The sequence below is a fragment of the Anneissia japonica genome, unplaced genomic scaffold (assembly GCF_011630105.1).
Source record: "Anneissia japonica isolate Jap-2015-1 unplaced genomic scaffold, ASM1163010v1 scaffold287968_len422783_cov224, whole genome shotgun sequence".
NCBI lineage: Eukaryota > Metazoa > Echinodermata > Crinoidea > Comatulida > Comatulidae > Anneissia > Anneissia japonica.
Genome location: NW_022752528.1, coordinates 265,991 through 293,261, shown reverse-complemented (window position 1 = coordinate 293,261; position 27,271 = coordinate 265,991). Strand labels below are relative to the sequence as shown.

The 27,271-nt window shown below is 35.0% G+C and overlaps 4 protein-coding genes across 5 annotated transcripts in view; 2 read left to right on the top strand and 2 right to left on the bottom strand.

Moving 5' to 3' along the window:
* LOC117122331 overlaps nucleotides 1–7,067 on the top strand; it is a 9,260-nt gene extending 2,193 nt beyond the window's left edge. The window contains exons 2-6 of the mRNA XM_033267896.1: nucleotides 1,357–1,580; nucleotides 2,372–2,508; nucleotides 2,818–2,988; nucleotides 4,440–4,696; nucleotides 5,447–7,067. Coding sequence (XP_033123787.1) covers nucleotides 1,357–1,580; nucleotides 2,372–2,508; nucleotides 2,818–2,988; nucleotides 4,440–4,696; nucleotides 5,447–5,731 — 1,074 coding nt within the window. The 3' untranslated portion in view covers nucleotides 5,732–7,067. The remainder of the gene's footprint in view (nucleotides 1–1,356; nucleotides 1,581–2,371; nucleotides 2,509–2,817; nucleotides 2,989–4,439; nucleotides 4,697–5,446) is intronic.
* On the top strand, nucleotides 5,645–17,886 carry LOC117122330. 2 transcript variants are annotated; one of them, XM_033267895.1, is made up of 5 exons: nucleotides 5,645–5,777; nucleotides 14,748–14,862; nucleotides 15,532–15,671; nucleotides 16,253–16,336; nucleotides 16,806–17,886. In XM_033267895.1, exons 2-5 carry the CDS (start codon nucleotides 14,847–14,849, stop codon nucleotides 17,790–17,792), a joined length of 1,227 nt encoding a protein of 408 aa, XP_033123786.1. In that variant the 5' UTR covers nucleotides 5,645–5,777; nucleotides 14,748–14,846; the 3' UTR covers nucleotides 17,793–17,886. The 2 variants fall into 2 exon arrangements, with proteins under 2 accessions (XP_033123786.1, XP_033123785.1); XM_033267894.1 differs by lacking the exon at nucleotides 5,645–5,777 and adding an exon at nucleotides 11,822–12,070.
* Nucleotides 7,266–11,847, bottom strand: LOC117122332 (calcium-binding and coiled-coil domain-containing protein 1-like). The gene is made up of 7 exons (XM_033267898.1): nucleotides 11,642–11,847; nucleotides 11,239–11,292; nucleotides 10,647–10,701; nucleotides 9,969–10,113; nucleotides 9,300–9,379; nucleotides 8,570–8,746; nucleotides 7,266–7,895 (listed from the first exon to the last, which is right to left on the bottom strand). Exons 1-7 carry the CDS (start codon nucleotides 11,749–11,751, stop codon nucleotides 7,632–7,634), a joined length of 885 nt encoding a protein of 294 aa, XP_033123789.1. The 5' UTR covers nucleotides 11,752–11,847; the 3' UTR covers nucleotides 7,266–7,631.
* Nucleotides 17,887–19,756: 1,870 nt separating the features above from the next.
* LOC117122328 (sn1-specific diacylglycerol lipase beta-like) lies at nucleotides 19,757–27,154 on the bottom strand. Its single transcript, XM_033267893.1, has 11 exons — nucleotides 26,944–27,154; nucleotides 25,477–25,998; nucleotides 25,101–25,191; nucleotides 24,549–24,938; nucleotides 23,934–24,017; nucleotides 23,563–23,715; nucleotides 22,923–23,056; nucleotides 22,027–22,095; nucleotides 21,355–21,427; nucleotides 20,437–20,696; nucleotides 19,757–19,975 (listed from the first exon to the last, which is right to left on the bottom strand). The coding sequence occupies exons 1-11, from the start codon at nucleotides 27,036–27,038 to the stop codon at nucleotides 19,816–19,818; spliced, it is 2,031 nt and encodes a 676-aa protein (XP_033123784.1). The 5' UTR covers nucleotides 27,039–27,154; the 3' UTR covers nucleotides 19,757–19,815.
* Between the last annotated feature and the right edge of the window lie 117 nt (nucleotides 27,155–27,271).

The window sequence follows — 27,271 nt, the reverse complement described above, 5'->3', positions numbered from 1 at the left end:
ATGAGGACGTTTGTTAGGGAGACGGTTCGCACGTGGCGCCTTGGGTCGGACTGTTCCATTTTTTTTCGAAGGGGTGTTCCGTTTTGGGAACAATGGCAATTAGTCGGTTATCCAGGTAAGTATCTCACTCATAGACTACCAACATCACGATTGATTTGTGTAAATTACTCTTGCTGGTTAAGCCCCAGCTCTAAGCTAGCCTACTACTACTTAAATACTACTACTGTATAGCCTAGCTGGAGGAGAAGGGTCGATGATGTAGGCCTACTGATTGTGTCTGTGCCTAGCACACAGACTGGATAGATTAGTAGACATCATTACATCAAGGACTAGGGGTCCTAGTAGGGGCCTAGGCATAGTTAGTACAGAACAGTATTAATCGTTTACACCTGGTGATATACGTTTGTCATTCATTTAGAATTTGAATAAGTTGGAGGTATAAGTAAGTACAAATAATATCAAAATATTTATATTTCTTAATACGCCCTACCTAGGCCTAGGCCTATGCTTTTCAGTTTTCCACTAAAAACAATTGAAGCTGTAGTGCAGTAAATTTTTATTTATCGAGACTTTTTTTATTTCTTGTTTCATGTACTTATATTTTTTAAAGATCATCGGAGGAGGGCGGAATAAAAAAAAAATTTTGTTTTCTTATCTAGAAAATAGTTTTGCCAGATGGAGGAGAAAATAAAAGAAAGTAGAATTTTATTAGTGAATGTAAAATAGGATGTTTAAATGCTTCAAATTTATATAATTTGGAAGAAATATACATATCTTATATCTGGAGATTTCAAGGCAGCGTAGGGTGTAATAGAAATAAAGAAAAACATTTATTTTTTTCTGAAATTTCCAATTTTTCGTGGCGGCGGGTGCGCTAATTGGCCAATAATGAAATTTTAGTTTTATTCCAAATCATCAATATTTGCAGTCGGTTGGTTCGCTAAATAAGGTATTATAACAACTGTCTCGTCTTAGGTATAATATATGAATTTCTTAAATAATGAGCGAGCGAAAAGTTATGATAATTTAATTGTTCAAGTTTTCTAGATTTCATGAGACAATATAATTATCTTTATGTAATGCACTTGTCAACTGTAGTCCCACCCCCACCCCGCTAATAAATGGTTGCAACTTCATTCTCAACACATTCTATTAATGTTTACTCTAGTAGAATTACCTTTTTTCTAACATTCATGATTGTGAAATAACACATTATGAAGGCAATTATGTGTTGTAGTTCCACATTTACAGTTAAATTAAGAAGGGTTTATTTATTTATAAATAGATTAAAACCTGCCTTGAATAACTGCCTCGCTTGAATAAATTCCCCCTCAAAAACCCTTCTTTTGAATTTAGATTAATGAAGAGATCCTGACGCCTGCAGTGGGATGGAGAGTGATTCCGGTGATTGTCACACCAGAACAGAAATACGTTCAAGATTCCACTGAAATCATTCACTATTTAGAGAAGCTCCACCCACAGCCATCTATATACCCACAATCACCATGCCAACAAATTGTGTCCATGTTACTTGAGCTGTATGCAGATGAATGGCTAGTCCTACCCATCATGCATTATAGGTATCACATTTTATTTATTATGTCAACAAAAACTACTATTTATTATTATTATTATTATTAATTTAGGCGCACACCACATGCACCAATGATTGTCAATAGGGAATATATCGCTGTTCTACTTGTAGGTGACAATTCCATTCACAAAGACAAACATACACACGCCAGGGTCGGATCCAGGATTTAAAATAGGGGGGTTCAAAATGTTTCCAAAAAACCCCAAAATGAAAGGGGTTTCTGGATGGACGAAATGAGCTTTCCCGACTTCTGAGGAGTCTTCAAATTCAAGGTTTTCACCCTCTTGAAAAATGGTTAGGTAATTTTATCTCATTCTTTAGGCCTGTCATAGAGGGAAAAAAATCAAAGACAGGCAATATATTATTAATGAGTAATTAGATATCATAGTAGTCTTTCTTTCATGGATCAATGACCCAATAGGCCTGAAGAACGCACTTTCGTACATAAATTATTACGACAGCGAACCAAAAACTGTGTGTATAATTTATTTAATTATACACAATGCACACGATGCTTTACACAAACTAAATCTCAATATGAGGTTTAGGGAGTGGAGTTATTTTGGTCGTGAGAAGAAATCCTGTAACACTGAACAGGAATTGAACCCAAAACCCTGGAATCGGAAGGCAAGCATCTTAACCACCAAGCTATTCAACTTCTCCTCAGGTTCTTAAAAGTAGATAATAATTAATAATAATAATAATAAACAGAAATTTTTATTAATAGTTCAATTTAAATAATATACCTTTCATTATATGTATTTATAATTTTTACAGGTGGTCCTTCAAAGAAAATATGCCTTTTATCAAACAAGAATTTGGAAATACAGCATTTCCAAAGGAATCACCAGCCTCACAGCGGGAATTAGCTGAGATGGCAATGGCTAGGTTCTCTAACATGTTACCTGTTTTAGGTAAGCTTATAAAAAAATATTTGATAGTTGGTGTAGGGCATAAGTTTCTATAAAAATAATATAAAGTAAAAGTATTTATGTCCTTTACATTATACTGTATGTGCTGGTTTATGTAAAAACAGTAAAATAGATAAAATTGAAATTGGACATTTTGATTGTGCTCATAACATCCTATTTATCAAATTAAATGATTTTATTAGTCAACGTGTCGTGAGTGTTTTCTCAGAAAGAATACTGTCACGATACAAATGCTTGATATTATTATTTATAGAATAGAATAGAATGGTAACTTTAATAAAATTATTACAGGGGTCAATAAGGAAACCAAACCTGAAATTGAGAGGGGATACCAGGAGCTGCTAACTTGGCTAAGCAAGCATTTTGAAGTTTATCCATTCCTACTTGGCTACAAACCTTGTATTGCTGATTTTGCATTTCATGGAATGCTGTATGCTCATCTGTACAGGGATCCCTATCCAGGTAAAGCAGTGAAATTTGTTTTAGTTTCAGGGATGGATTCAACCATGGTTGGGCTGAGGTGCAATTCATATTGTGCCGCCCTCCCTATTGTTACCCCCGTCACGCAAAAAATTCTGGATATGCCCCTGAATTCCTTGACGTCCAAGGTTATGCTTATCATATACAGTAGAACCTCGTTTGTACGTACCCCAGTTATACGAACCCTCGGTTTTACGTACGCCTCGTATCGACAATGACGTCATCAAATACCCAGAAAATATTCAAAGCAAACGGCCTTTTCAGAGCAACCATAAGTAAAAAGACTATAACAATAAACTGTAACAATAAACAAACCAAAATGCAACGTATTTTCTTTAAACAGCAACGTTGATTGAGTCTAATACCGGGTTGTTATAATCTAAAACCACATGAACTGAATGAGATGAACAACTACCGATGGTGCTCAAAATAATTGCTTTCCTCCTTAGTTTCGTGTGGCAAACCATGGAAACACTTGTCTGGTCGAATTTTCTACACGAAACTGAGTAGGCATAGTTTCGTACACGAATGCTAATTGGTTGGCTCGCCCAGTGCAGTGCACATGGTTGCTGTTTCACGTACACGAACGCCAATTGGTTGGCTCGCCCAGTACTGCGCACATGGGTTTAGTTTGTCTCAACAGGCCCAGACAACACCACAGCTCTGTTGTTTAAAATAGGCATGAAGGGGAATTCCCAAGTTATACCTTTGTCGTATATGTAATCTTACAATATTTTCATGTTCTTTAGTTATAAAAGATATAAAGTGATGAATTAATACACTAGACACACGGTTTTATTTGAACACTTTATTATGACATCGTAAAGTGATGAATAAAAACACTAAACACATGGTTTTATTCGTAGGCCTAGAGGCTTGGTCTAGCCTAGCTAGTAGGTAACATCGTTCGTTCATACACGTATATTGAGCATTACGTACGTATTAGGTCAAGGGTTACCACAAATTTAACCCAACCTCTATTTTACAAATTTCCTGATTTATGTACGCCCTCCGGTCCCATACGTAAAATCGAGGTTCTACTGTACAAGGTTTTCAACCAGTTATGGTATCTGTCACACATTCAGTTGCATCAATTAAGCAAAAATCTTTCCTAATTTTGTTCAGCTTAATCAGAGGGTTATCAACAGGGGGAGGGGAGGGGCACGAAAATGAGCCTGAATAACATTATATAGCGATTCCAGGTGAGAGCTTAAGTCAAAGTTGTACTTAAGTTATTAAGTATAATAGCATACAGTAGATATGTTTACATTCATGTTAATCATTCACATGCTTAGAACAAAGAACTACTGTACTAAGCTGGAAAAGGATGTCATTTCCATTCTTGCCCTTGGCACATAAAACCCTAGTTACCCCCTGAACTTGTTATGTTATTGATAGAGTACTACACTGCTTTTCTTTAAATTGTTGAATAGGTTACATCATGAAGCAGCAAGCACCTCTTGTATGCTCTTGGATTGAGAAAATGAACCAATTTACCAAAGACAGGATGTTGTACACACATTCTGTAAAGGATGGTAAGATCGTACTAGATCCACTTGAGGCCAGTCAAGAGGACTTCCTAACAGATGACCAAATCCCAGAAACACTATTTCCGATCCTCTCAACAATATTCACAGAACAAGCTCCTGAGATTCTCGATAACTGCAATATCTTAAGGGTGTACTTGAAGGTAGGATTATAATAAGACAATACTAACTGGGGAGGGGAAGTAGAATCATGTGGCCCACCAGTACATTTTTGGACTCCCAAGTGAATGGCTGTTCAATTCTGGTCATATTTTGGTGTCTCACTCCAATCAGGAGGATATCAGAGGAGGGGAATAGAATGAAACAGAGTACAGGGGGTCTAGGCTGGTTTTGGCGCAGAAATTGGGAATGCGGAACTAAATGCCTATTGTGGTCATTGTTGTTATTGTAACTAACTTAGTGGAACTAATTGATTGATTTGCACTGTGGGTGAGGGCATCCATGTGGTAGGTGCTGAATTACCTGCTGGGAGCAGAGGCCCACAGTATTGTGCATGATTTATTTGTTGTCAAATGACATTTAGATTTGGCTCAATTGGTAGGCTACTTTAAATTTTTACGATACAAGTTTATGTGAGCAAAGTGGCCGTGGTCGGGCATCACTCAAAATGTTTAAAAAGTAGTCCAAGGGCGAAAATATGACAATTAGGGGCTTTAAAGGCTTACTTAATTGATTTTATAGGTTTCAAGGTCTATTAATAGCATCACTCAAATGTAATTTCTACATGCGCATATTTCGTCTCCTCTGCCTGCAGTTACTTATCAACTAGTCTCCTATTGATGAAATTACAAGTTTCTTACCACATCATACAGTGATAACCTATCAGTTTACAATGCTATGTATGACCAAGCAAAAAATAAATTCTCATTTTTATTAATATATTTCTTTATTAGGAGCACCATGATGTAAAGAAACTTCCCCGAAATCTTGGAATGCATAAGTTCAAAGTTGGAAATGTGATAAGTACTAGAGGGAGTATGACATATCCAATTTGGATGCTGCAGTCCATCACCGATTACTACAACAGCTTGCCTGGAAAAGCACGAAATCAAATTGATGCATTCCTACACAAGTTTAAGGGCGCTAAAGAGTTTGTGAGTGTCGACCTTACAGACTGTAGAGTTGAAAGGATCAACAATTTCTTGTGTGCTGAACAAATAAAGAAGTCAAAACTCTGAAATTCTATCTGATGCCAAAAATGTTATCAATGCAAGATTTATTTCGGCAAATTTCATTAATTTTCCCCCAAAAAATATTGTGTATTAAATGGGGAATGATGCTGATCTAAGTTTATACAGTACATGCACTCAAATACCAAACGTGTTGTTTTAGTAATGTATATTAAATGAGTAAGGTAAGTTACTCTGAATCGAGTGGTTGCGCCCGCCGCCTGAACTCTGATTTTGGAGTTTCAACATTTTTAATACACAAACACCTGAAACATGTGGGTACACCATTAAATCCTTAGTTCTTTTCTTAAAATGCGTTTTTCATCAATTTGCATCCGTTTGGTTCCCTATCAAGGACTTCAGTTCAAAAGATCTGCCTACTTGTTGACTCAGGATGTACAAGAAGATATCCTTACATTACATTACATTAATGAAATGTAAGGATGTACAAGAAGATATCCTTACATTTCATTAATGCTGAATTGGATTATTCTTACACAGTTGTAACGTTGGGCGTATTCCCGAAATTAATTTTTAATCAACCCTCCGATTTCGGATATTTTTCGTACTTATATGCGAAAACTCTGAAATCGTAGTTCCAAAGCTTTTAATCAAGCCATCGTTTTTTGGAGTTTTGCGTATTATACGCGAAAACTCCGAAATAAGCCTTTCAAAACTTAATGAACCCCCCGAATTTCGGAGGTTTTGCGTACTATAAGAAATTTTTTTTTAATAGTATGCAAAACCTCCAAAATCAGGGTCGATCATGTTTAAAACTCTGATTTCGGAATTTTCGCGTATAGTATATGCAAAAAATCGGAGGGTATAAGTAAAGTTTTGCTCTCTATATAAAAGAGACAGCTTGTTTAATTAATAGTACGCAATACCTCCGAAATCGGGAGGGTTGATTAAAAGTTTGCTCTCTCTATAGAAACAGCATGTTTAATTAATAGTACGCAAAGACTCGGAGGGTGAGGGTTGATTAAAAGTTTGAAACTAAACAATTCGGGATATAATTTGCAAATACAGTTCTATCACATTTATGCTGATACACAAATTTACCTTTCGTTTAACATCCATGACGCACCATATGTCTTTAGAATTACTTTGAAATTGCATTTCTGAGTTGCGTGTATGGATGGCCTTATGTTCCTGGATGTAACTTGCACTCTAGTGACAAATTGCTTCTACATCAGCAAAAGTCACATCGCTCATTTGGGGATAGAGCGTTTACTATTGTAGCTCCACATCTTTGGAATCCTTTGCCTGTTTCAGTTAGACATATTAAGACTATAAACATGTTAAAAAAACAAATAAATAAATAAATAAAAGTTCATGATAATGATGAATTTTATCCCACTTTTCTCTGTGGACGCAATGTTGTTCCTTTTTGTAGTGCACGGTTAGTGGAGCGCTGGGCTTATACCTATCACCTTCACAACCGTTTTTCTAATCAAACAATCATTTTACAGTTTAATATGACTATTTTTGGACTAGGCCTACTCCTGTAGTCAATTGGCAGAAACACACAACTGAATGGCAATTACATCTTCATTAAATCCTTTATTGAAATATCACACAAGCATCATTTGTGGAATAATTCCTTGATCTGTATGTACTCATCTCAGAGTGAAGCTGAGCGGTTGGCTGAGAGGTATAAGTGAGTAGCACATAACATTGGTATGCATTGAAATTTTCATAATAATTTGAAAAACAGGGGGACATGTGCCCCCGTGCCCCTACTGGATCCCAGGGCTTTAATTAGAGTCTGATCGCTTGGCTCCACAATTAACCTGCATATTGAGAATTAGGCAAATAAGGGACAATGTTTTTATCCGTGTGTCCACATGCAATTGGAAGTACAAGAGTTGTGGGAGGTGTATGTCAGCCAAGCACATAAGTTCAAAATTCATTGAGTTTCCTGTTTCAAATTGTTTTCTTTATCGATAAGTCCAAATGATGTGAGGACTTGATGTTGTCGAGTGGTACGTAGTCGCTTCAGATCATCAGCATATTGTTTCTCACACAGAAGTTGCCGTTTCTGTTCTTCTAAGTCCGCCTTGTGTTCTTGCAAAGCTCGAGATCTTCGGATCAGCTTCAGCAGCTCGTGCCTCAGTTCACGGTTTTCTTGCTTGATTTTGTTAGTGTGGTCTTGGAGGCAAATCAGGGCTTCCTAAAAGAAAAGAAAATAGAAGTTATGTAAAAAAGTGATACCAAATAGATTGTGTATATATACTGCATAATTATATTTTATATCAATTTAATTTTTTATAAGGTGGATATATAGTCCATATAGCACCCTCCCTGCCAAAATATAGCAAAGATAATTTGATAGGTAAAAGTAGGAAATAACCTGTGATTTGCAGCTTTAAGTTAACTAAGCTGAAATGTGTACAGGTGTGGACCAACTCATTTTACAACTTTCTTCTCCCCTAAGGGTCACATCATGTGCGATCAGCTGCCAAGAGACGCACTTCCGTTTGCACAACTTTGAGGGTGTACTGGTCCACTCAGCCACTGTCGTTGTGGACAGACGAAAGTGCGTCTCTTAGCAGCTAATCGCACATGATGTGACCCTTAGGGAAGAAGAAATTTGTAGAAAGGAATTGTACACAATTGGCACACAAGCTAACTGTGTACACTGGGCCTACAGAGTCTTTATCACAGAAGTTCCACCTCCAGAATAGTTGTACTTGCGCTGATATTATGGTTGTAGGTTGCAGCACCCTGCCTTAACCGCATGGCCATGGTTCGACTCGCCTAACCCCAATTCCCTAATACATAATAAACTTCTTTATTATTGTTTCTGTGTTATAAGACATTTGCTTTTTAAATAGGTAGCTTTACCCTATTGGCCTGTTGAGCAACCTGCTGTATCTTGCCATCTGATTCCTGCTGAAATTCACGTTTCTCAGCAAGGAACTTGGATTTGAGCTTCTGAATTGTGTCGGTATGTTTACCGCGCATACGCATCACTTCCTTTTCAAGGTCACGGATTCGTTTCACCTGATCTTCCTGTAGTTGCTATAAAAAAATCAATAAAATCTATCAATATAGAGGTTCAATTAAAAAGTCAGCATGGTATTTTTACCATGATCAAATAGGAACACAAGGCATAGGTCACTATGAAGGGTTGGTTACACAGGAACAAATGTTGGCAACAAAATAATAATTATAAGGTGAGTCGACTTATTCTAATTTAATAATACATTATTAATATAATTTAAAATTTTTAATATAGATAAAAACACAATAAAGAACCGGACAGGCAAACTTATTTCCATTGTAGTCCAAAATATTAAATATACAATACAGAGTAAGACACAATCAAATATTATTACAATATACAATTCAACTACTGCTTAATAAAGGCACCCATCATCATTATCATTTTTTCATATCCTGTTAAATTCAAAATTATGAAAAGTACAACAAAATGTTAAAATTCATAGTTGTTCATTGAAAGAGTGATTTCTAACTAGAATTATTTGCTGTACCATAGAGCTGAGACAAGCAAAATATCTAATATAAAACATTTTTTTTTAAATTGGGGGGGGGGAAATTTTCCACGACATACCTTGTATTCATCTAGTTCCTGCAGCTCTTTATTAGTCTTGGCAAGTTCGGAGTCCTTTTCCATCAGTTCATCGCGCAAAACTAGGAAAAAACATATAGAAATTGTTTATGATAATAAATAGATGTTAGTAAAAAACATACAATATTTTATGACAATGCAATTCTTCTAATTCATTTAATAATAATTGTAAACTACACATTTTGGAGTAACATATTTTTGGGCTAATTGTGTAGAAAATGAGGTTCTTTCGGGTTCATATCTTGTTTTTATTTTTGTTATTTATTCATGTATATAACAATGTGGATAGTCTACAAAACTTGATTTTTTAAATATTTTTATTTATTCAGGTATAGTAAAACTACAAAACGGCAGCCCATGAAATAATTGTTTCTCTCACAATATAAAATTATTAATAAAAAGTATAAAATATTGCATACAAATTGCCTCAGGAAATTGTTGAACAATTGCTTGCTATTGTAGTGAATAAAATTTCATAGAATTAGTTTTAAATGACATTTGTCATGGCTTGTAACACTTTTTGTACGGTATTATCCTATGTCAAATTTGTCAGGGAATCGCTTGACAACATGAATTATGTATACACTTTTTATCTTCTTTTCATAACCCAACATCCGTAGACTCTGGGGCTGACGAATATTTACATCTCACCTTTTTTCTTGGCTTCATAATCCATCAACATAGCCTCTTTCTGTAGGTTAATCTGGCGAATCTCTTCCTGATTTTGATCGCTCAATGTAATAATTGTTGTCTGTCGTTTGTGAGCTTTTTTTGACATATAGGACATGTACTCATGCTGGAAAACAATTTAATCACGAGGAAGTAATTATAACATAATTAAAATATGAAAAGCAAAATCGCTGGTAGCAAAAGAAGAAAAAACAAATCATGGTGTCGTAACTGATTATCACTGCTTTTTTTTTGTTTTAGTAAAATGTAATTGTGGAGTGAAGGAGTGACTTATTTGGTAATGTAGCAGCATTTTAACCTTAGTGTCATGGGTTCAAATCTTAAATCAGTTTTTAATCTCATGACTACGAGCTGAAGTGCAAAAAATGGATAGGTGAAGTGAAAAAGGATGTGAGGTGAAATATGGATATAGTTTAAATGAAAAAGAGTTAGGTAGGTAATAATACGAATAAAAAAAATGACGCAAAAAAGACAGGGAAAAGGGATAGGGGTGAAGGGGATGCAAAAAAATAACTAAAAGGTAAAAGCATAATTGTGAAATGAAAAACGTAGGTACTTAAGTAAAACAAGTAAATGATGCAGAAAAGATAGATGAGGTGAAAAGCACACTCATAACAGTGTTTCAAATTATTTACTCACACTTTCAACTCTTGTCTTATGTGCTTCTTCTTGTAACCATTCATTTTCACGACGTCTTTCCATTCAATTAAAGAAATTAATATAATGGCAACAAAGTTGATTAGTTCAGTGAGACTGTGCTATAATAAACTAGGTAATAACCTATACAGTTCTGCTTCCCGGTGAGAAAGAGGAAAGAAGGAGGAAGTTATTCCTGTTTCAGAAAACAGGTGGAGGAATGGGTTTAAGTATTAGGATAATTGTTTAGAGAGAGAAAGAGGGAGGTTTGTACAAGTAAATAATGTTAGAGAAAATGTGGAAGGGGTAATGTTTAGTATTGCTCACATAGGTAAGGATAAGTTTTAGTGTTCTATAGAGTGTGAGTAAAGTTTAGCTTTGTTTAGGGTGTTGGTAAATTTTAACTTCGTGTCAGATCTTAGTTGTCTTCATTTGATAATCTGTATTGTTCATTTGCACTTTTTCCTATTTTGAGTTACAGATGAACCTTTGTTTGGTGATAATACAGTTTCATAGTGTGCCAATGTTTATGGGTACATCTAAATAAAATATTAATACACTATTATTAGAAAAATAAAATTTTATGAAAGGATACAGCTCATCAACCCTCTTTTTCAAACCAGCCAATTCTTCAGTCAAGGAATCTAATCTGAAATTAATTAGTTTAAAATCAATCAGGCCATATATAGGCAGGTAGGCCTACAGCCTAGTAGGCCTACTGACATTCAACATTATTTCCAATATTTAACACAATACAGTTGACATTGATTGACAGTAACTTGGCAAAAATAAAATCTGGCCTAGAGATATTATTATTATATTAATATTATAAATAGGCTCGCTGACTGAGTGAGTGAAAGAGTAGGTTAGGCCTAACTAGCTAGGGTAGCTAAGCCTAGGCTAGGCGAGGCCCTCTAGGCTCTCTACCTACCAACCTAGCCTAGGTCTACAGGCCTGGCTAAATAGGGAAGACATGCCGAGTTACCGAAGAAACTTACTCCTGCTTTAGTAAGATTTCTTTCTCAGTAGCTTGAGCTGGCTTATCTGGTTCCCCTTCAGGTTCAGCATTTTTTGCTTTCTTTTTTCCTTTACCCTTTTTCGGTGGCATTTTTTTTAGCAAATTAACAACAGAAACGTAAACGACGATCCACAGGACGATCGTGTAGCATCTTGTTGCCAAGCTGACGGTGGTTCAAAGGTCGGTAGATTTTGAACAGCCCCACCATGAGGCCTGAATAATAGTACAGTTCAAAATGGAGGCGGCAGGCGAAATTCCGGAAGATGACCCGGAGTTAGATCTATTTTCATCAGACTTTAACGCATTTAAAGCGTTATATTCCAGTAGAGTCAAGATTCCGTGTCCCTACGCTGAGGAATCCCAATCTATCGATGATTATGGGTGTGACGGGACCAAATTAAAACCAAAGGTGTGATGCAAGCTACACAGCAGACAGTCCAATCAATCAGGAGCATGGTTCCTGAAAGTGACTGGGCTGGCTGAGCAACCTCATTGACAGTGGAGGTCAGGCTAGCCTAGGCCTAGCTACTACACTCCCTCCAGGGACCAGTGCATCGGTGTTTGTGACAAACTAGACATCGGGCCTGGACCATGGTCTTTGTTTATGTTTTGTTGACAACAATTCTACTTTACAAAAGAGATTTTATAGTAATAGAATGTCTCCTGAGTTATGTATGTTTACTAATACTACTCTAGTAGGCCTAGCCTAATACAGTTTTATTTTTTTTAGCCTATTAAATAAAGGCTATATATATCTTTTTTTGTTTTTAGTATTATTCGTAATAAGTTTAATATTAAATATGCAGAAACAGAGCTATGTTTACGCCGAGGCGTAATTCCACATTAAAAGCTTATTAATCCGATCTATTGAGCATGCGCAGATTGCTGTACAAAAGTCCGGTTGCCTGCACTTTGAAATGTTATCTGCCTATTGTTCAATCATTCTCTGTGTTTTATCAGTTTGTCACTCCCTCTCTCTTGTCATAGCATTTTTTATTGAATCTTGCAATAATCAGCTTTAAAGTTTAATACTGTACATCAAGTTCATAATGTAAATAATTATTGTTTTAATTTTCATGGACAACAACCTGTCCTGAAAAAATATTTGTAAATTGGCAGTTAGCCAATTTTAGCCAGTTTTTTGACAAAAACGGCAGTACTACTACTGGCTCAATGAATTGTAATCATTGTTTGTCTGCTTAATACTTACCTTGATTTACCTTGGTCTTGAAGCTAAAGCAAATGCTTATTCACCCCTCTGAATATCTTACATATGATTTAAACTTATGGTAGTGATTTAGCCAGTGTTCTAGCCTTGATTTAAATTGGTTAATTGTTTGTGAATCCACAGCTTTCACCGATAAACTATTCCAATTGTTAACTACTCTCGCACTAAAACTTTGTTCTCCCCACACAGTTTTAACTCTTGGTTTCTTTAATTTTAGTGAATGTCCCCTAGTAAATGCAGCTGATGACAATTCAAAAAACGTTTCAACTCCCAACAATATCAAAACCATTAAAATTTTTAACAACCTACATAACAGATGCTCTCTTCATTCTGTAATAGAGGTTTAGTCTTGTTAGCCTATTCTCATAGTCTGGTCCCCTCAACTTGGGAATAAATCGAGTAGCTATTTGCTACTCAATAGATCGGTGTAAGCATAACCTGTAGACTATCGGCATGAGCCACTGCCTAATATTGAACAACACCAGGGCAAGAAGGTGCTGCAGTTAAACTTGCCTATGTCAACTTTGCCTAACTCGAATAATTTCTAAGTCGACCTATTTCACATGCCAAATTGTTGTGTTTTCCAATAATTAACGATCTGTAAGTCATATTTTATCTAAGTCGAACAATTTTTCAATGCTATTTTGGATTTGAATTAGGCAAGTTCAACTGTATATATAACATGGTACACCGATGAAATATAAAATCTGGGATGGGACCTACACATCAACCCACATCAGTTAAAACACACTCAATTTGAGTCTTAATTGACGTTAAATAAGCATAAGCTAGAATTTGAGGTACTAGAGACCTAGCCTAGTACAAGAAGTTATGACTTAAATCACAATTTTAAATAATTATTAGGCTAAAGGCATAATAGATAGTATTGTTTTGAATATATTTGTGAGGTGAATTATTTAGCTTTTTTGTAAAAAATTTGTACAGTATATAGAAATAGTTGCTTTTTGAATTTTGCTTGTGCCCTTTATTCAAGGCACTTACATAAGGTTGCCCTTTTTCACAGAAGAGTTTTAATGATATCCTTTGCCAGATCCAGAAATTCGGAACAGAGGGGGTTGACTCCCAGGGAGGAACTTTCACAGTTTGAGGGTCTAGACCACCTCATCCCCACCATGCTAGGGGCTGATGTAAGAACATTTATGATTATGGCACCTAGATGGCCGGAAATAGCACACTGGGACTTAAATTTGAATATCTTTTTTTTCTCCAACTGCTGCCGCCGCCTCCCCCCCATCTTGAGTTCATGAGTAGGCATGACCACCAATAGCTGCAACATTATAAGATTCTCCCTTAGGGAATTGTGGGTTCACTGGGGTTTGATGTAATGGAACACAATGTAACAATGTAAAGTGCATAGAAATCAAGATAAACCAGGAATGATCTTTCCCTCGAAATTAATTAAAATGTATTATAAATGTGCATTTACGATGTATTGTCCCTTGAAAAATGACAAAAACATGCTTATTTTGTAATAACTTACAAATTATTAACTTGAGCATAGAAATTATTGAATTTAAACAATGTGTACAGTAACAGTTATAGTGAATAGTTAATTATATGAATAGTTATAATAAATATAATAAAACACTTCCAGTGACTGGAAGTATTTCTATCATTTTTTGCTGTAAAATTATTGGTAAAACATATTTTACATTATACTAATTTCTATGTTCAAATTGATAACATTTATGTTACTTCAAAGCGCATTTATTAAAAATTACAAACACATTTAGCAATTTAAAATCTAAATATATTTTTTGAGATTCATATTCAAGATATTTTGTGGGTCAATGTTCCATTCCTCTAAAAACTTCAAGATTTTTTTCTTTTTCAACAGGAAGAAGAAAAGAAAGTGGAAACTGTGGGAAAAGAAAAAATACTTTCAGAAGAATATTTGATACCAGTTCGCAGGAAGCAGAGAGTAGAGATTAATGTAATGACACGAATGCAAGGTAATTTGCTTAATTGAAGTAAACACTCTTGCATTCTTACATAGCACTGTATAGTTTTGTATGATATTGTTGTATACAAGGGTGCAGATCTGTTTTGAAAGGTTCCTGAGACAGTCGTGACTTCTCCATGGTTGGAGCTGAGGTGTGAAGATTTGAATAGTACCTCTGAATAGCTGGAAATGACACTCTCATCGTAAAATTCATCATCACATCACCATTAAGCAGGACTTTTTTATACCAAGTTTAGTGAACCTGCCACCCATCAATAATGATGATTTTGAATAAATATAGTTTTTTATTTTTTTCCAATTAGTGCACCCACCATCACGAAAAAATGGAAATTTCAGAAAAAAATAAATGTTTTTCTTTATTTTTATTACACCCACTGCTGCCAAAAATAAGATATGTATATTTCTTTCTAATAAAATTAAAGCACTTAACTATCCAATTACTACATTGTTTACATTCACCAGTAACATTTTATTTTTGTTTTCTCCCTCTGGATGTTTTTGGCTCCACTCCCCTTGGTCCATTTTTGCAGAATTAACAGAGTTAATGTAATGATAGTTGAAGGCAACCATCTTAACCACTAAGCTACAGCTCCAATCACTTAGCAACTGAAGACACAGCATGCAATACAAATACAGTATACTTTCTTTACTATATCAGATCCACCAGCAGGTCATATGGAAGTGCTGCATGAGTGTATGCAGAATAGGTTACGTGTACGTGTGGTGATTCGCTCATTTAAAGGGATCCGAGGAATCTGTATTGGTTTTATTGAAGCTTTTGATAAGTTTTTCAACTTGGTAAGACAAAAAAATTAATACCGTAATGATAATTACTATTCAAATTGTTTGTATCAGATATTGTTTAGAAGTCGGTACAAACACTTACAATTCACAAGTTGAACCAACATGAGCAAATGGACATAAAATACAACCAAAATGTAAATGCTAAACAAAGCAAATGTGTTATTTCTAATTATAAAGCCTGTTTTCTTTAAATGGCTATACTCTTGCAGACATCTTTTGGCCACGCTGATTGGTCGTTGAATTCAGGGCGCCTTTCCGACTGTGCTGGTGAGAACTGCACAGTGGAATGGCAGTTAAAACGCTGTAGTGACAGTGGCAAATCTGGAGGGTGCGCCTCCCCTCCCCTCATTGAAAATGTCCAAAGCAAAAAAAGTAGTTAAAATTTACCTCTTTGTGCCCCCTCACTTAATCACCGAGCCCCCACATCAACTTCCCCATTTCAAGATTCCTAGATATACAGTATGCCACTGTGTAGTGATAATGTGACTGCTGTGATTTGTGTTAATTGGAGCTTTCATTACACTAAAGCACAATTTTACAACTTTTTGACAATATTTTATTTATACTGTATTAAGGTTTTGAGAGACGTGGATGAGATCTACAAATTACCATCAAAAGGTCAAAGGTTTTACCACGAAGAATCAGTAACAGTTTCAAAGGTAAATTTGTACTTATTTAATTGTTTTTTGTGAAGAGTGCCAGAATTAAGATTTTTTGGAAGCTCCCACATCAATTCTAACTGTGATTCGGAATCAATAATTGTGTTTTTGTTTTTCGGTCTTTAAGTAGATTTTAATATTAGAGTTTAGAACCTCCCTAGAGCTGCTTGATTGTTTTGGCAATCCCATTGAACTAGTGTAGTTTTTTTCATCCTTAACAAGAGAAATGAAATGAAAGTTTTTTACATATGGATATTTCTATTTTATTTTTATCATGCTTAGCTATAATTATTGTATTGTTATAATTGTAATTTTTATAAGTGGTCTTTCATGTTGGAATTTTTTTTAATGTGCATTTGCTTGAATAAATGAAAAGCAATTTAAACTAGCCTAACCCTTCCATTTTCCTCATACTTGTAGTATAAACAGATGCACATTATTATTATGAATTTAAATATGAATCTTTCAGATTCTTGAATTTAGCTCAGAAATTCCAGTACAGAAAAAAGCAAAACATAAATACCAGACAAACAGCAGACAAAATGGTCACAGACTAAATGTTATCAAGGAAACATTGGCAGTTGGAGAACAAAGTTCAACTAATTCAGACCAAGAGCAATATGAAAGTTGTTATAATGACTCAGAAAGTAGATCAGTTGACCAAGAAAGCAGTTCAGGAGATATTGATGAAAATAGAGAAGTGGAGGCTAAATGGAGCTGTCATGAGGTGGGCAGTGACAATAGTGATGGCTTAGAGAACATGGAGGCGGAATTGCATGCACTGAAGGAACAACTTGCACAGGAGGAAGACGAAGACTATGAATCAAATGAAAGAGGCGAAGATTTTGTTGGACTTGAGAACAGACTTGCGCTGTTACAAGAACAACTTAGTCAGGATGACGAGGAGGATACAGAAAAAAGAAATAAAGAAGAAAATAATGCACAGCATTTTGAAACCCGTAAAGGAGAAATAGAAAGTGAAGAATCGACCAATGAAAAGTATGTTAAAACCCATAAAGTGGATATAGAAAGTGAAGAATTGATCAATGAAAAGCATGTTAAAACCCTCACTGAAGTAAAGATCAATGAAAAGCATGTTGAAAACCCTACTGAAAAGACGGTGGTTAAAGATAAAGACACAATAGGAAAACAATCTAGTGAATATTTCAACCTTGAACTGCAGAAATCAAAGTCAAGTGAACTTGAAATCAATAAATCATTGAATCAACTTGACATCAATTTGAATAATCAAATAAAAAATGCAATTCCAAATATTTCTCCAAAACAACATGTGTCCAGTGTGGTAGATGCACCATCACTGAGGGCAGCAGATAAGTGTGGTAAAGTGAAATTGAAACCAGAGGACTTCCGTAGAAGACATGCAAATCAACTGTTTATTCGAGGTGACAATGTTGTACTTGTTGCCGTGGAAACAGCATTGCTTCCACAATACTAAAAGTATTAATGGAAATATTTCATATAAAATTAATTTATTAGGCTTCAAAAATGCAATTGGTTTTTTTTAAATTACAGAAATACAAAAGAAAACATACAGTACTTGTTGATTCGTTAATCTTTTTTTAATCAATTACTCTGTTCTTCCGTAAACCAAAATAATAAATTCAGCTGGCTCACAAAAAATACAATTTATCAAGCAAATAGCAAAAATATATAAATTACAAAATAAAAAGTCTGTATCAGAATATCTTCAAAAGTAGCAATATTAAAAAATTTATTAAGCCAAGTAAAACCATGTTACTTGACAAGCTGACAAGCTTTTTAGAAGGATAGACACCACAGCCATAATTCTACATTTAGATTTCTGCAGAATATTCAGTGTTTTGGAATGTGAAATTTGCAGAGGCAAGCAGTTATTTTGAGCACAGTTCTTACCATCCTATATTCTTAAATCTCATCGGGAAAGGGCTTCACTTGGATGGTTTACAATGGAGTAAAATAGAGCAGTAGTTTTGACTGGGCCCAGGCCCACATGCTCTAAAATGGGCCGTATTCGACTGGTCGTTCTTCATTAAACCATGCCCACCTGCAGAGCAGTAAAATCCTACTTCCCAGTCGAATAACAAAACCTGTAAATACTCGACAAAACAAAATGGCTGCATAGTTACTGCAATACACACTGTGTAATCAAGATTGCTTCAGGTTGTGGCAGTATGGGTTTTTGTAAAAAAAAAAAATTTCATCCAGTTTTTGAATTCTGTTATCCTACAATTATTGTTTGACTTTATGTGGGTTAATATAATTTCTATTTTCTGAAATTTAATCTAAGTTCTATTCACTTAAATGTTGTTCTACACTCACCAATCGGCCATGTTTGTTTTGGTCATGTGAATAACTTAATGCCAATTAATACACTCTGGTTTACGTTAATTTTCATTGTCAATGAAAATAATACTCAGCGAAAATTTGTAGTCAACGAAATGAACCAGTCGAATACGCCCGTTATTAATAAAATGTTAATAATTGTTAAAATTGCATATACTGTACTTCGCCACAGATCCTATATAAGGCATCGCCAACCAAAATGAGAATTGAGTAATATTTGATATAAAAATACCACTTTAGTTAAAAACAGCTGGGTACTTTTTTAGATTCATTATTAAAGGGATCCGAAATCATATATCTCCCCTCGTACAGTGACTACTTCGTAGGGGATCAAGGGGGCGGCAAAAAGGGCACTCCCAGTTCACCAAAGGCAGTAGACACATTCAATATTATCCATTCAATAATATACAAAAAAAAATATTGCACAGACCTTCATTCACTAAATTCTTAATTCCTAATAACAATCCAACAATACAATTATTATTATCCTACAATTATTATCGTAGTTCATTAAAAGAAACTAAAACACTGCCAAATAATACTGTATTTATATATATCCTGAAATAGAAAAGAAAATAAAATGCAAAATAATGCAAATAATCTCAGCATCTACAATATTTTGTCATATGTAAAACACAGAAGCTAATTGGTTAATGCTGATCACATGACTTGTATGCAATTTGACTGATAACGTTAAAAGCATATATCTTTTCAATAGATATTTTTTATAGCGATTTTGCTGCTTTCTACCCAATCATGTTTTTGTATATACTGTTGTATCTGCCAAAGCCCTATTATGACTGACATCCAAGGAGCCAATCAATGATTACTATTACCTGCAGAATATAGTCTGTAGCGATTGTATGGAAACCAAGCTTTAACAGCCTAAAGAGAGTGCCACCATAAAGAGAGCGCCACCATAATGAAAATCATTCTCATCAACTGGAATGAAATACGAACAAACAATTTATTTATAGATTGTTACTTCCGGGTTCTTCCCTGAACCTCAAGGGCGGGCTTCACCTTCTGGTGACCACTGGCAGCGAACATGCAAAACAATAGCAGCATGTTTATAGATGTGGGGATGTGGGCGTGTCACTGACAGCGAATGTGTTAAACGCATGACGATGATGACATCAAACCTCTTCTGTTGGCTGTTGCTCATTAAGGTAGCATAATGCACGGAAGAGGTTGTTGGGTAGATGATCCGTTACCATGCTGGGATTGACGATGATGTAGGAGAAGTCATCATGACGTCCAAACTGTGCCTCATAACATTTATTTTTGCAGAAAGTTCTGAAAAAAGAAACAAACCATGTAGTTATAATAATCAATTCATTATATATTTTTCTGTATAAATTAATGACACATTGATTAAATCTTTATATGCAGTGGCATATTTAAGAGAAGTGGGAGGACAGAATGTCTGCACACTTTGTGGCATACCCACTAAAAACTAGCTGTTTGCACTTGATTAGTAATAATCGTCTTTTATCATTCATTTCCTTCATGTACCACCCACCCACTTTCCAAATGCACCTCATCAGCCACCATCCCCCAGTGGAAATCCAGGGGTTGCACCCCTACCCCCAAAAAAGCTTGCACCACTAGATGCTCACCCCACTGGAAATGTTTAAAGCTCTTCACCTTCGTGCCCCATCAGCCCCCACCCAACCTTTTCAAGATGTTAACAATGTTAACAATCTTAGTTATGCCACATGTATGAAAACAGTACGTTAAAACAATAATATTGTTACCTGTTAGTTAAGTCCTTTTCTTTGATCCAAATGAAATGGCCAGGTGGAAATAAAGGAATCTTTTGCACACCTTGTGAGGTGCTGGAGGTGCTACTACCTTCACCTGAGTACACCTGGCGGGCGGGTGATCCAGGTGCATCCACGATGAGTGGCTGTTGAGGATCCAATGCTTCATGCTGCCCGCTCCCCTCTTCATCGTCGGGCAACTTCTCCGGGAAACCACAGATTGTGTACCAGCATGCCCCAAGCATTAGCTGATACTGAACATGAGACAGTAAAAATCTATTTATTTATTCATTTCAGTCTTTTATAAATGACAAATATTAACAAAGCTAATTAAGCAGTAATAATGTGTGTAGCAATACAGTGTTTCTGCAATCTGGCTTGGGGCTTAAATTCAGAAGCGCACCAGGATTTGCCCAACAGGACTGTTATTGAGATAGCTAATTAGAATTGTTAAATTTGTACAATTTGTTTTGATGTGTTGAAGGTCACGTCAAGAAAGACGGTGTGGTGTTGAGCCGAATACAAGGGTTGTTGTTGAAATCCAGGCAAAAGAAAGAATAAAAGTTTACTTAAATTACGTAACTGTCTTTGAGAAAGTAATTTACATCTAGTCTCCAGAACAAGGACGGTCTGACAATTTCCAACCGGTGGAGGTCTAGGCACAAAACCCTACATCTATAGGCCCCTAGAAATAGATATTTTGAGCATTTTAAACTGTCTTGAATTAGTGGTCTTATGCCCACATTGTTTAAATAAAACATTTTCTGTCCTTCAGTTACCGAGGAAACAGTGTTTAATCTTTAATTAGGCATTGTACTTTCACCTAATTTCCTCCACCTTGCTTACTATTCTTTATTCTATGTTGTTAGCTGAATTTGAATGCAAATCTACTGTTTTAAAATTAAAACTTACTTTTGGTCTGTTGCTTTTCTTAATAACAGATGCCATTCGTTCCTTCAAATCATCGAGTGTTTCTAATGTTAATCTTAAAGAAAAAAATCCATATCATCAAAATAAATCATCATTCTGAGAAGGATAGAATTACTAAATCAACCTTTACAAACAATAATAAACCATCCTTCTGACAGAATGAATGCAAGGGTGTCACTTCTTGGAGACCTGGTTAATTTGTGTGTCTCACCACGAAAATGAGACGCACTGTTGGTGAAATCATATTGAGATATTCGCCAAAATACAAGTCAAATTTTTACAAAATTTTTATTTTAATGTTTTTGAATAACTTGATACTTATATTTTATGATTATATACTTTATAAGATAATTTTTTTACTAAAACAGTGTTCTCTGCACATATTCTGTAATTCTAGTCCTATTATTTGTACAGGTTACCTTTAAGGGCAATTTTATCAAAATGTGGTTTTCATACATGTAAACTTTAAATGCTCACACCTCTGGATCTACTTATATTGGGGAAGCCATTCAAAGACCAAATTAAAGCTTATAATGTGATCTAAACAAATATGATATATACTCAATTTTTTATTTTCTAACCATGATACTCATTGAATTTGTGGGAAATGGGTTATTTTCTGGGATTGTTGGATTGATTATGCTGATACATTACCTAGGGACGACATCTTCCCCCAGCACAACTGAGCAGATGAAATCAGCAGAATAATTCACTCCGGCATCACTATTTAAAAACAAATGATATAATTAAATCTGTAAGACTAATTAGTTTTACAAATATTATAATAATTATTGTTGATATCATTAACAATTCCTATCACTAAAATTATTAAAAAAATCTAAATATTAAGCGAATATGTACCAAACAATAGGAATTCTAAGAGATATCAACACATGGTTTATAAAAATAAAGGCAGATGTTGGTAGTTAAACAGTGCATCTGGCTCAGTTTTTTACTGGCCAAAATATGCCAACACCATGGACCAACCATCACTTCTTTTTTTACTTTTCATTTTTCTTCTTTTATTTTTCTATTTCTTTATTTTCTAATACATTTTCCTTTTTTATTCCTTCTTTTCATTTTTCTCTCTTTCATTTTCCTTTTCTTTACTTTCATTTTTTGTATTCTTTCCTTTTTCTTTATTGTTTCAATTTCTTTCAATTCATTGCCTTTCTTTTGTTTCTTTCCTTTACACTTTTCTTGTTCTTTCCCTTCTGTTCTTTCTTTTATCTTTTTCTATCTTTCTTTTTCCTTTCTAATTCACTTTCATTCCTTTACCTTTCTATTCCTGGTTTTATTGACATAATGCCGAGGACGCTATTATTGGTGACTAATTAATGAATGGAACAGGCTAGGTATGTCTAGCGAATTGTTTAGAGGGATGTTTAAAAAATTTGACCTGGGGTTAAAGAGATTAGACCCACCTTTTGAGAAATTAGACCTATGTAACCACCCATGCTTCTATGCCCAGATCAAAATGAATGGCTGGTCTAAAATGGCTTTAAAACAAACAGAAATTATTTGATTGGGTTCAATTATGTCATTCTTACCTGACCAATCCACCAGGTGGAGCATATGCAAAGCAGCTCAATGATGGCCACCTGGACTTAAGCATGATTGATAAGAGTGATGCAGTACCAGCTCCAAGACTATGACCAACCACCACAACACTGTAGTCATCACTCTGCAAATGTAAAAACAAATTCATTTTAAACAAAATGTAATATCAAATAGTATGTATAGAGGAGCATTATAATAATGTGATGCTTTTATCAGCAAAATGCCTTTATAAGGTCTAGGAGGGAGTGGAGTTGTTTTTGGTCATGAGAAGTCCACCTGTCACAGGACTGATCCCAGAACCCGGCGATTAGAAAGCGACCATCTTAACCACTAAGCTATTCAACTCCACTCCGAAGTCATTAGACTGCAAAGAAAATGACTCTGTATAACTCACTTTTATAATTAACCACAGACATTTTAGCTGCTGCTTCTGGGTGCAACAGGGCTCATGTCGGCTTTAAATGCCTCCTCAAATGTAGGAATTAGCTTTCTCATGCTCGTAGTTATTATCATCATTAATATTGAATTGATTAAATATTTTAATGGCTAAAAATATAATTTTTATAATATTATTATCTTTATTATTATTATTATTATTATTATTATTCAAGTGTAGATGAGTCTGTGTACCTTAGCTTTCTGGAAGGCTTTTTCTAAGATTTGGTTTTCGGTCAAGATTGTTTTGATGGTGGTGGCGCTGCGTAGGATTCCCTTGTGGGCATAGATTTCACGTCCTTCAATGTCCATCTTCTCACTGTCTGCCGTGGCATCAGTCAATGCATCCTTTATACCACAAAATGTATTTTTTAAATAAAGATATACACAAATCCAATTAGGAGTTTTCAAAGGGGTGTTTAGGTGCCACCATTGCTGGGACCGCCTGGAGGTCCCTGCACGCATGTCGTTTTTCAAAATACGAAACAAAAAAATCATAATTACATCAAATAGGGTAATTTAATTCGAATAATATGAGAGAGAACGTAATTTACTAGCAAACTTACTTTCAATGATAATGTTCCTCTGATTGAAATAACAACTGCTTTCTCATGATGATCCAAGGCTACAAAGAATGGGACCTCGTATATCTGTCAAATAGAATATTAACAAATTAGTACGCCTATCATACAAAATTATTTATTTATTTATTTTATTCTGTATATACACAAGTGGAACTAATTATACAAATTTTAGATTAATGCCTGAAAAAAGTCAAGCAAACCGTTCACTGTTCAGGATAGGAAAATAACATAGGGAGTTACGGTGATACAATCACTATTGACTTATAAAATTCTCCTTTTTTACTTCCTATCATTATAGAGTATATTTTAAATTCTAGCCTGGAAATATATTTGAAGGGCATATTATATTCAGTGAGGAAATATCAGAATAATAAATATACAAATTTCATGTTATTTCCAGTCGTATTATTCTTGTTATACAGTAAGTAACATTCACAAAACTAGTTTATCCAGGAAAAAAAGATTAGTATATCTTTTTAATGGAATAATGTTTACTTGGCTTTAATGCATTTTTGAGAATTGGCAATTTATAAGTTTTTACTACATTAGTAGTAATTATAAATGACACAATAATTATGTTTTAATAAGAATACTTGCCTTATTCTTGTAGCTCATATGTACAATGTCGTCATCATTTAGTTTAGTAAGCTGTTTCACAGCTGATGTGTTACAGTCACAACAGTTGTCGTACTGAGACACACGATCTGAACGGCAACACATACAGCAACGACAATTCTTACTAAGCTTGCATAATCCACATAGTAAGTTGTCATACACATAAAACATCCACCCATAACATCCTAATGCATAAAAAATAAAATGGCTGGCTTTGCGGACCTCCACCTCAAGTGGAACTTCAGTGGGAACTATAGTTGGGATGTTACGTTTAGGAATATGAGGGCGCTCTCCACGACGTATGTGCCTCTCTTGATCATACTGCAGTAAAACTAGTCCAGCGGCAATGTCTGAAGGCACAATATCAAGATTCTGAAAAGATAATTAACATTTTTCATTGTACTGCAGTGTAAATATCGTGCAATTCAGCCATAAGGCTGCGATTTTGATGTGTTTTTTTGAATAAAAGAATAAAAGAAAGAAAGAAAAGAACCTGGTCATGGTGAATAAATAATTATGATTATATTACAGTACCTTGAAAAATACAGCCATTAAAGCAGACACATCAGCAAATGCATCTTGGGAATTTTCATCACTACCAGCACAACAACAGAGCAGACGACACCTTGAAAACAACAAAAAGTTTTAGCATTAGTAACGTCAAGCTTAAGGGGCTTGCACTTCACCATTTGTGATATTTCAGGGCGTTATGATGACATGGTTGCCATGACCACATCGTTATTATGACCACATGGTTGTCATGACACCAGGGCCTCATGGCATGCGGTCCTTTTGACCCAAAGCCTGCAACATTCATCTTTAAAGGACCAATTGAGATAACTCTTTAAATCTGTGATCAGTTATATTTTACAATAAATTTGATTAGTTTAGATCAACCTTCTCAAGTTACCTCCTCTCCCAGACTTGCTTTGCTGCATTACTTGTAGTTGCCAGAAACTCTCGTGATTGTGATAAACCATCCATGCCATCCTCCGTATTTTCATGGGGATCTTCATTCAGGTTACCAAGAGGGTCAAAAAAGATGATTACTGCGATCAAAATGATAAACGAAATAATCCAGCTAGTAATGACTGTGCCTTTAACAGCACGAACAACCTCAATATCACAGGAGTCTCCTTCATCGGAAGACCTCTCTTCCCATTTGCTAAATCCCCAATATGCCCCAACTGCACTCCATACAAGTTCCAGGAAGAATATCACAAGACGAAGGTATAAGAGCTGCGGCATGAATCGTCGAGGGTGTGTGTTTGTAATTGAGCCTTGTCCACTGACATAAACAATGACCAACTCTAGAATAATGGTGAAACTGACCAATGCAATGAAGCCAATGAAGTATATCTCCAGCAGTTCCCCACCAGGGCAACGAAGTGTTTCTTTGTTTGAAATGTAGACAGCACACACAGCAGCGACCCTAAAACACACAAAGTATCAAATTTAGCTTGCCGGATTTCCATTTCTAATTTAGGATTTTCATAGTCAAATACAATATACAATATAGTCTACCTCCAATTAAATTCCACTTTAGGGACCGGGATTTCCATGGTCTTTAGCAGCTTTTATCTATAATTAAAATACTACATATAATAGAAATTTGTTAATTTGAGACCACTGAAAAGTGGTCTATAATTGGTGGTGGTTTGTTATTGGAGGGAGACCTGTTTTGTATATGTATAACACCAACAAATTGTTGTGTCTATGTTTCATAGAAAGTTGGTTAGTTATTAGATCCTTTTACTGTATAACAATATATTACAATAATATGTTAAATGATTTTTCTTCTTTGGTTTTTCCAGATTATAAAACAGTAAATAGAATAATGTTGGTATTTACAATCAAATCAAATCAAATTGTTGTTGTCTGAATATAAACGTATACTGGAAATTCATCTTTAGACACAGACAGAAACCCTTACCACTGAGAACAAGTTGCAGAATCATTCATAATGTAACAATCAAGAAGTCATATAAAAGAAACAAAAAATTACAAGGTGACCTATTTATACTGTTTATATACAGTTTATATAAATTACAATTTAAATCTTCCAAGTTATGCAACTTACAAATTCGATATAATTACAAATTATTATTAAATTCAATACAATACCAACAAAGAATGAACCCTATCAATTAATATTATACAATGAAAGAAGGAACAAGGTAGTAATCTAGGGTTTTGGGAATACATGGTTCCAAGACGACGCTTCTTAGATGATACCTTTCCTTGTAGTTGTGCAGCATATAAAGTCTCAGGTAAGGATTATACCACAACATTTTCTAAAAAAAGCCTGTACAAATACTCACACTAACAGACAACACATCACAACTCAACAGGTAGTAGAAAAAAAGATTAAACTTACCAAAGGAGTCTTATAAAAACAGATGTAATTCCTGGAAAGACAAAGTCATCACTGCCAATGGCCCAACGTCGTCCAAAGGCAACCAGTGCCGGCATTATTGCAGGTGGGATTCAGGTAAGCAGATATAGACATCGATACATCATGAAATTGACTATGTTGCAACTACATAGTTTCATTTGTTGCAAGTCTAATAATATTAATAACAATAATACAAATAATTAATATTTTAAACAGACATATATAGGCCTACACATTATAATAATTATAATAATATGTCATTCTTATTATATCTATCTATCTGTATATATACTGTCTCTTATACACATCT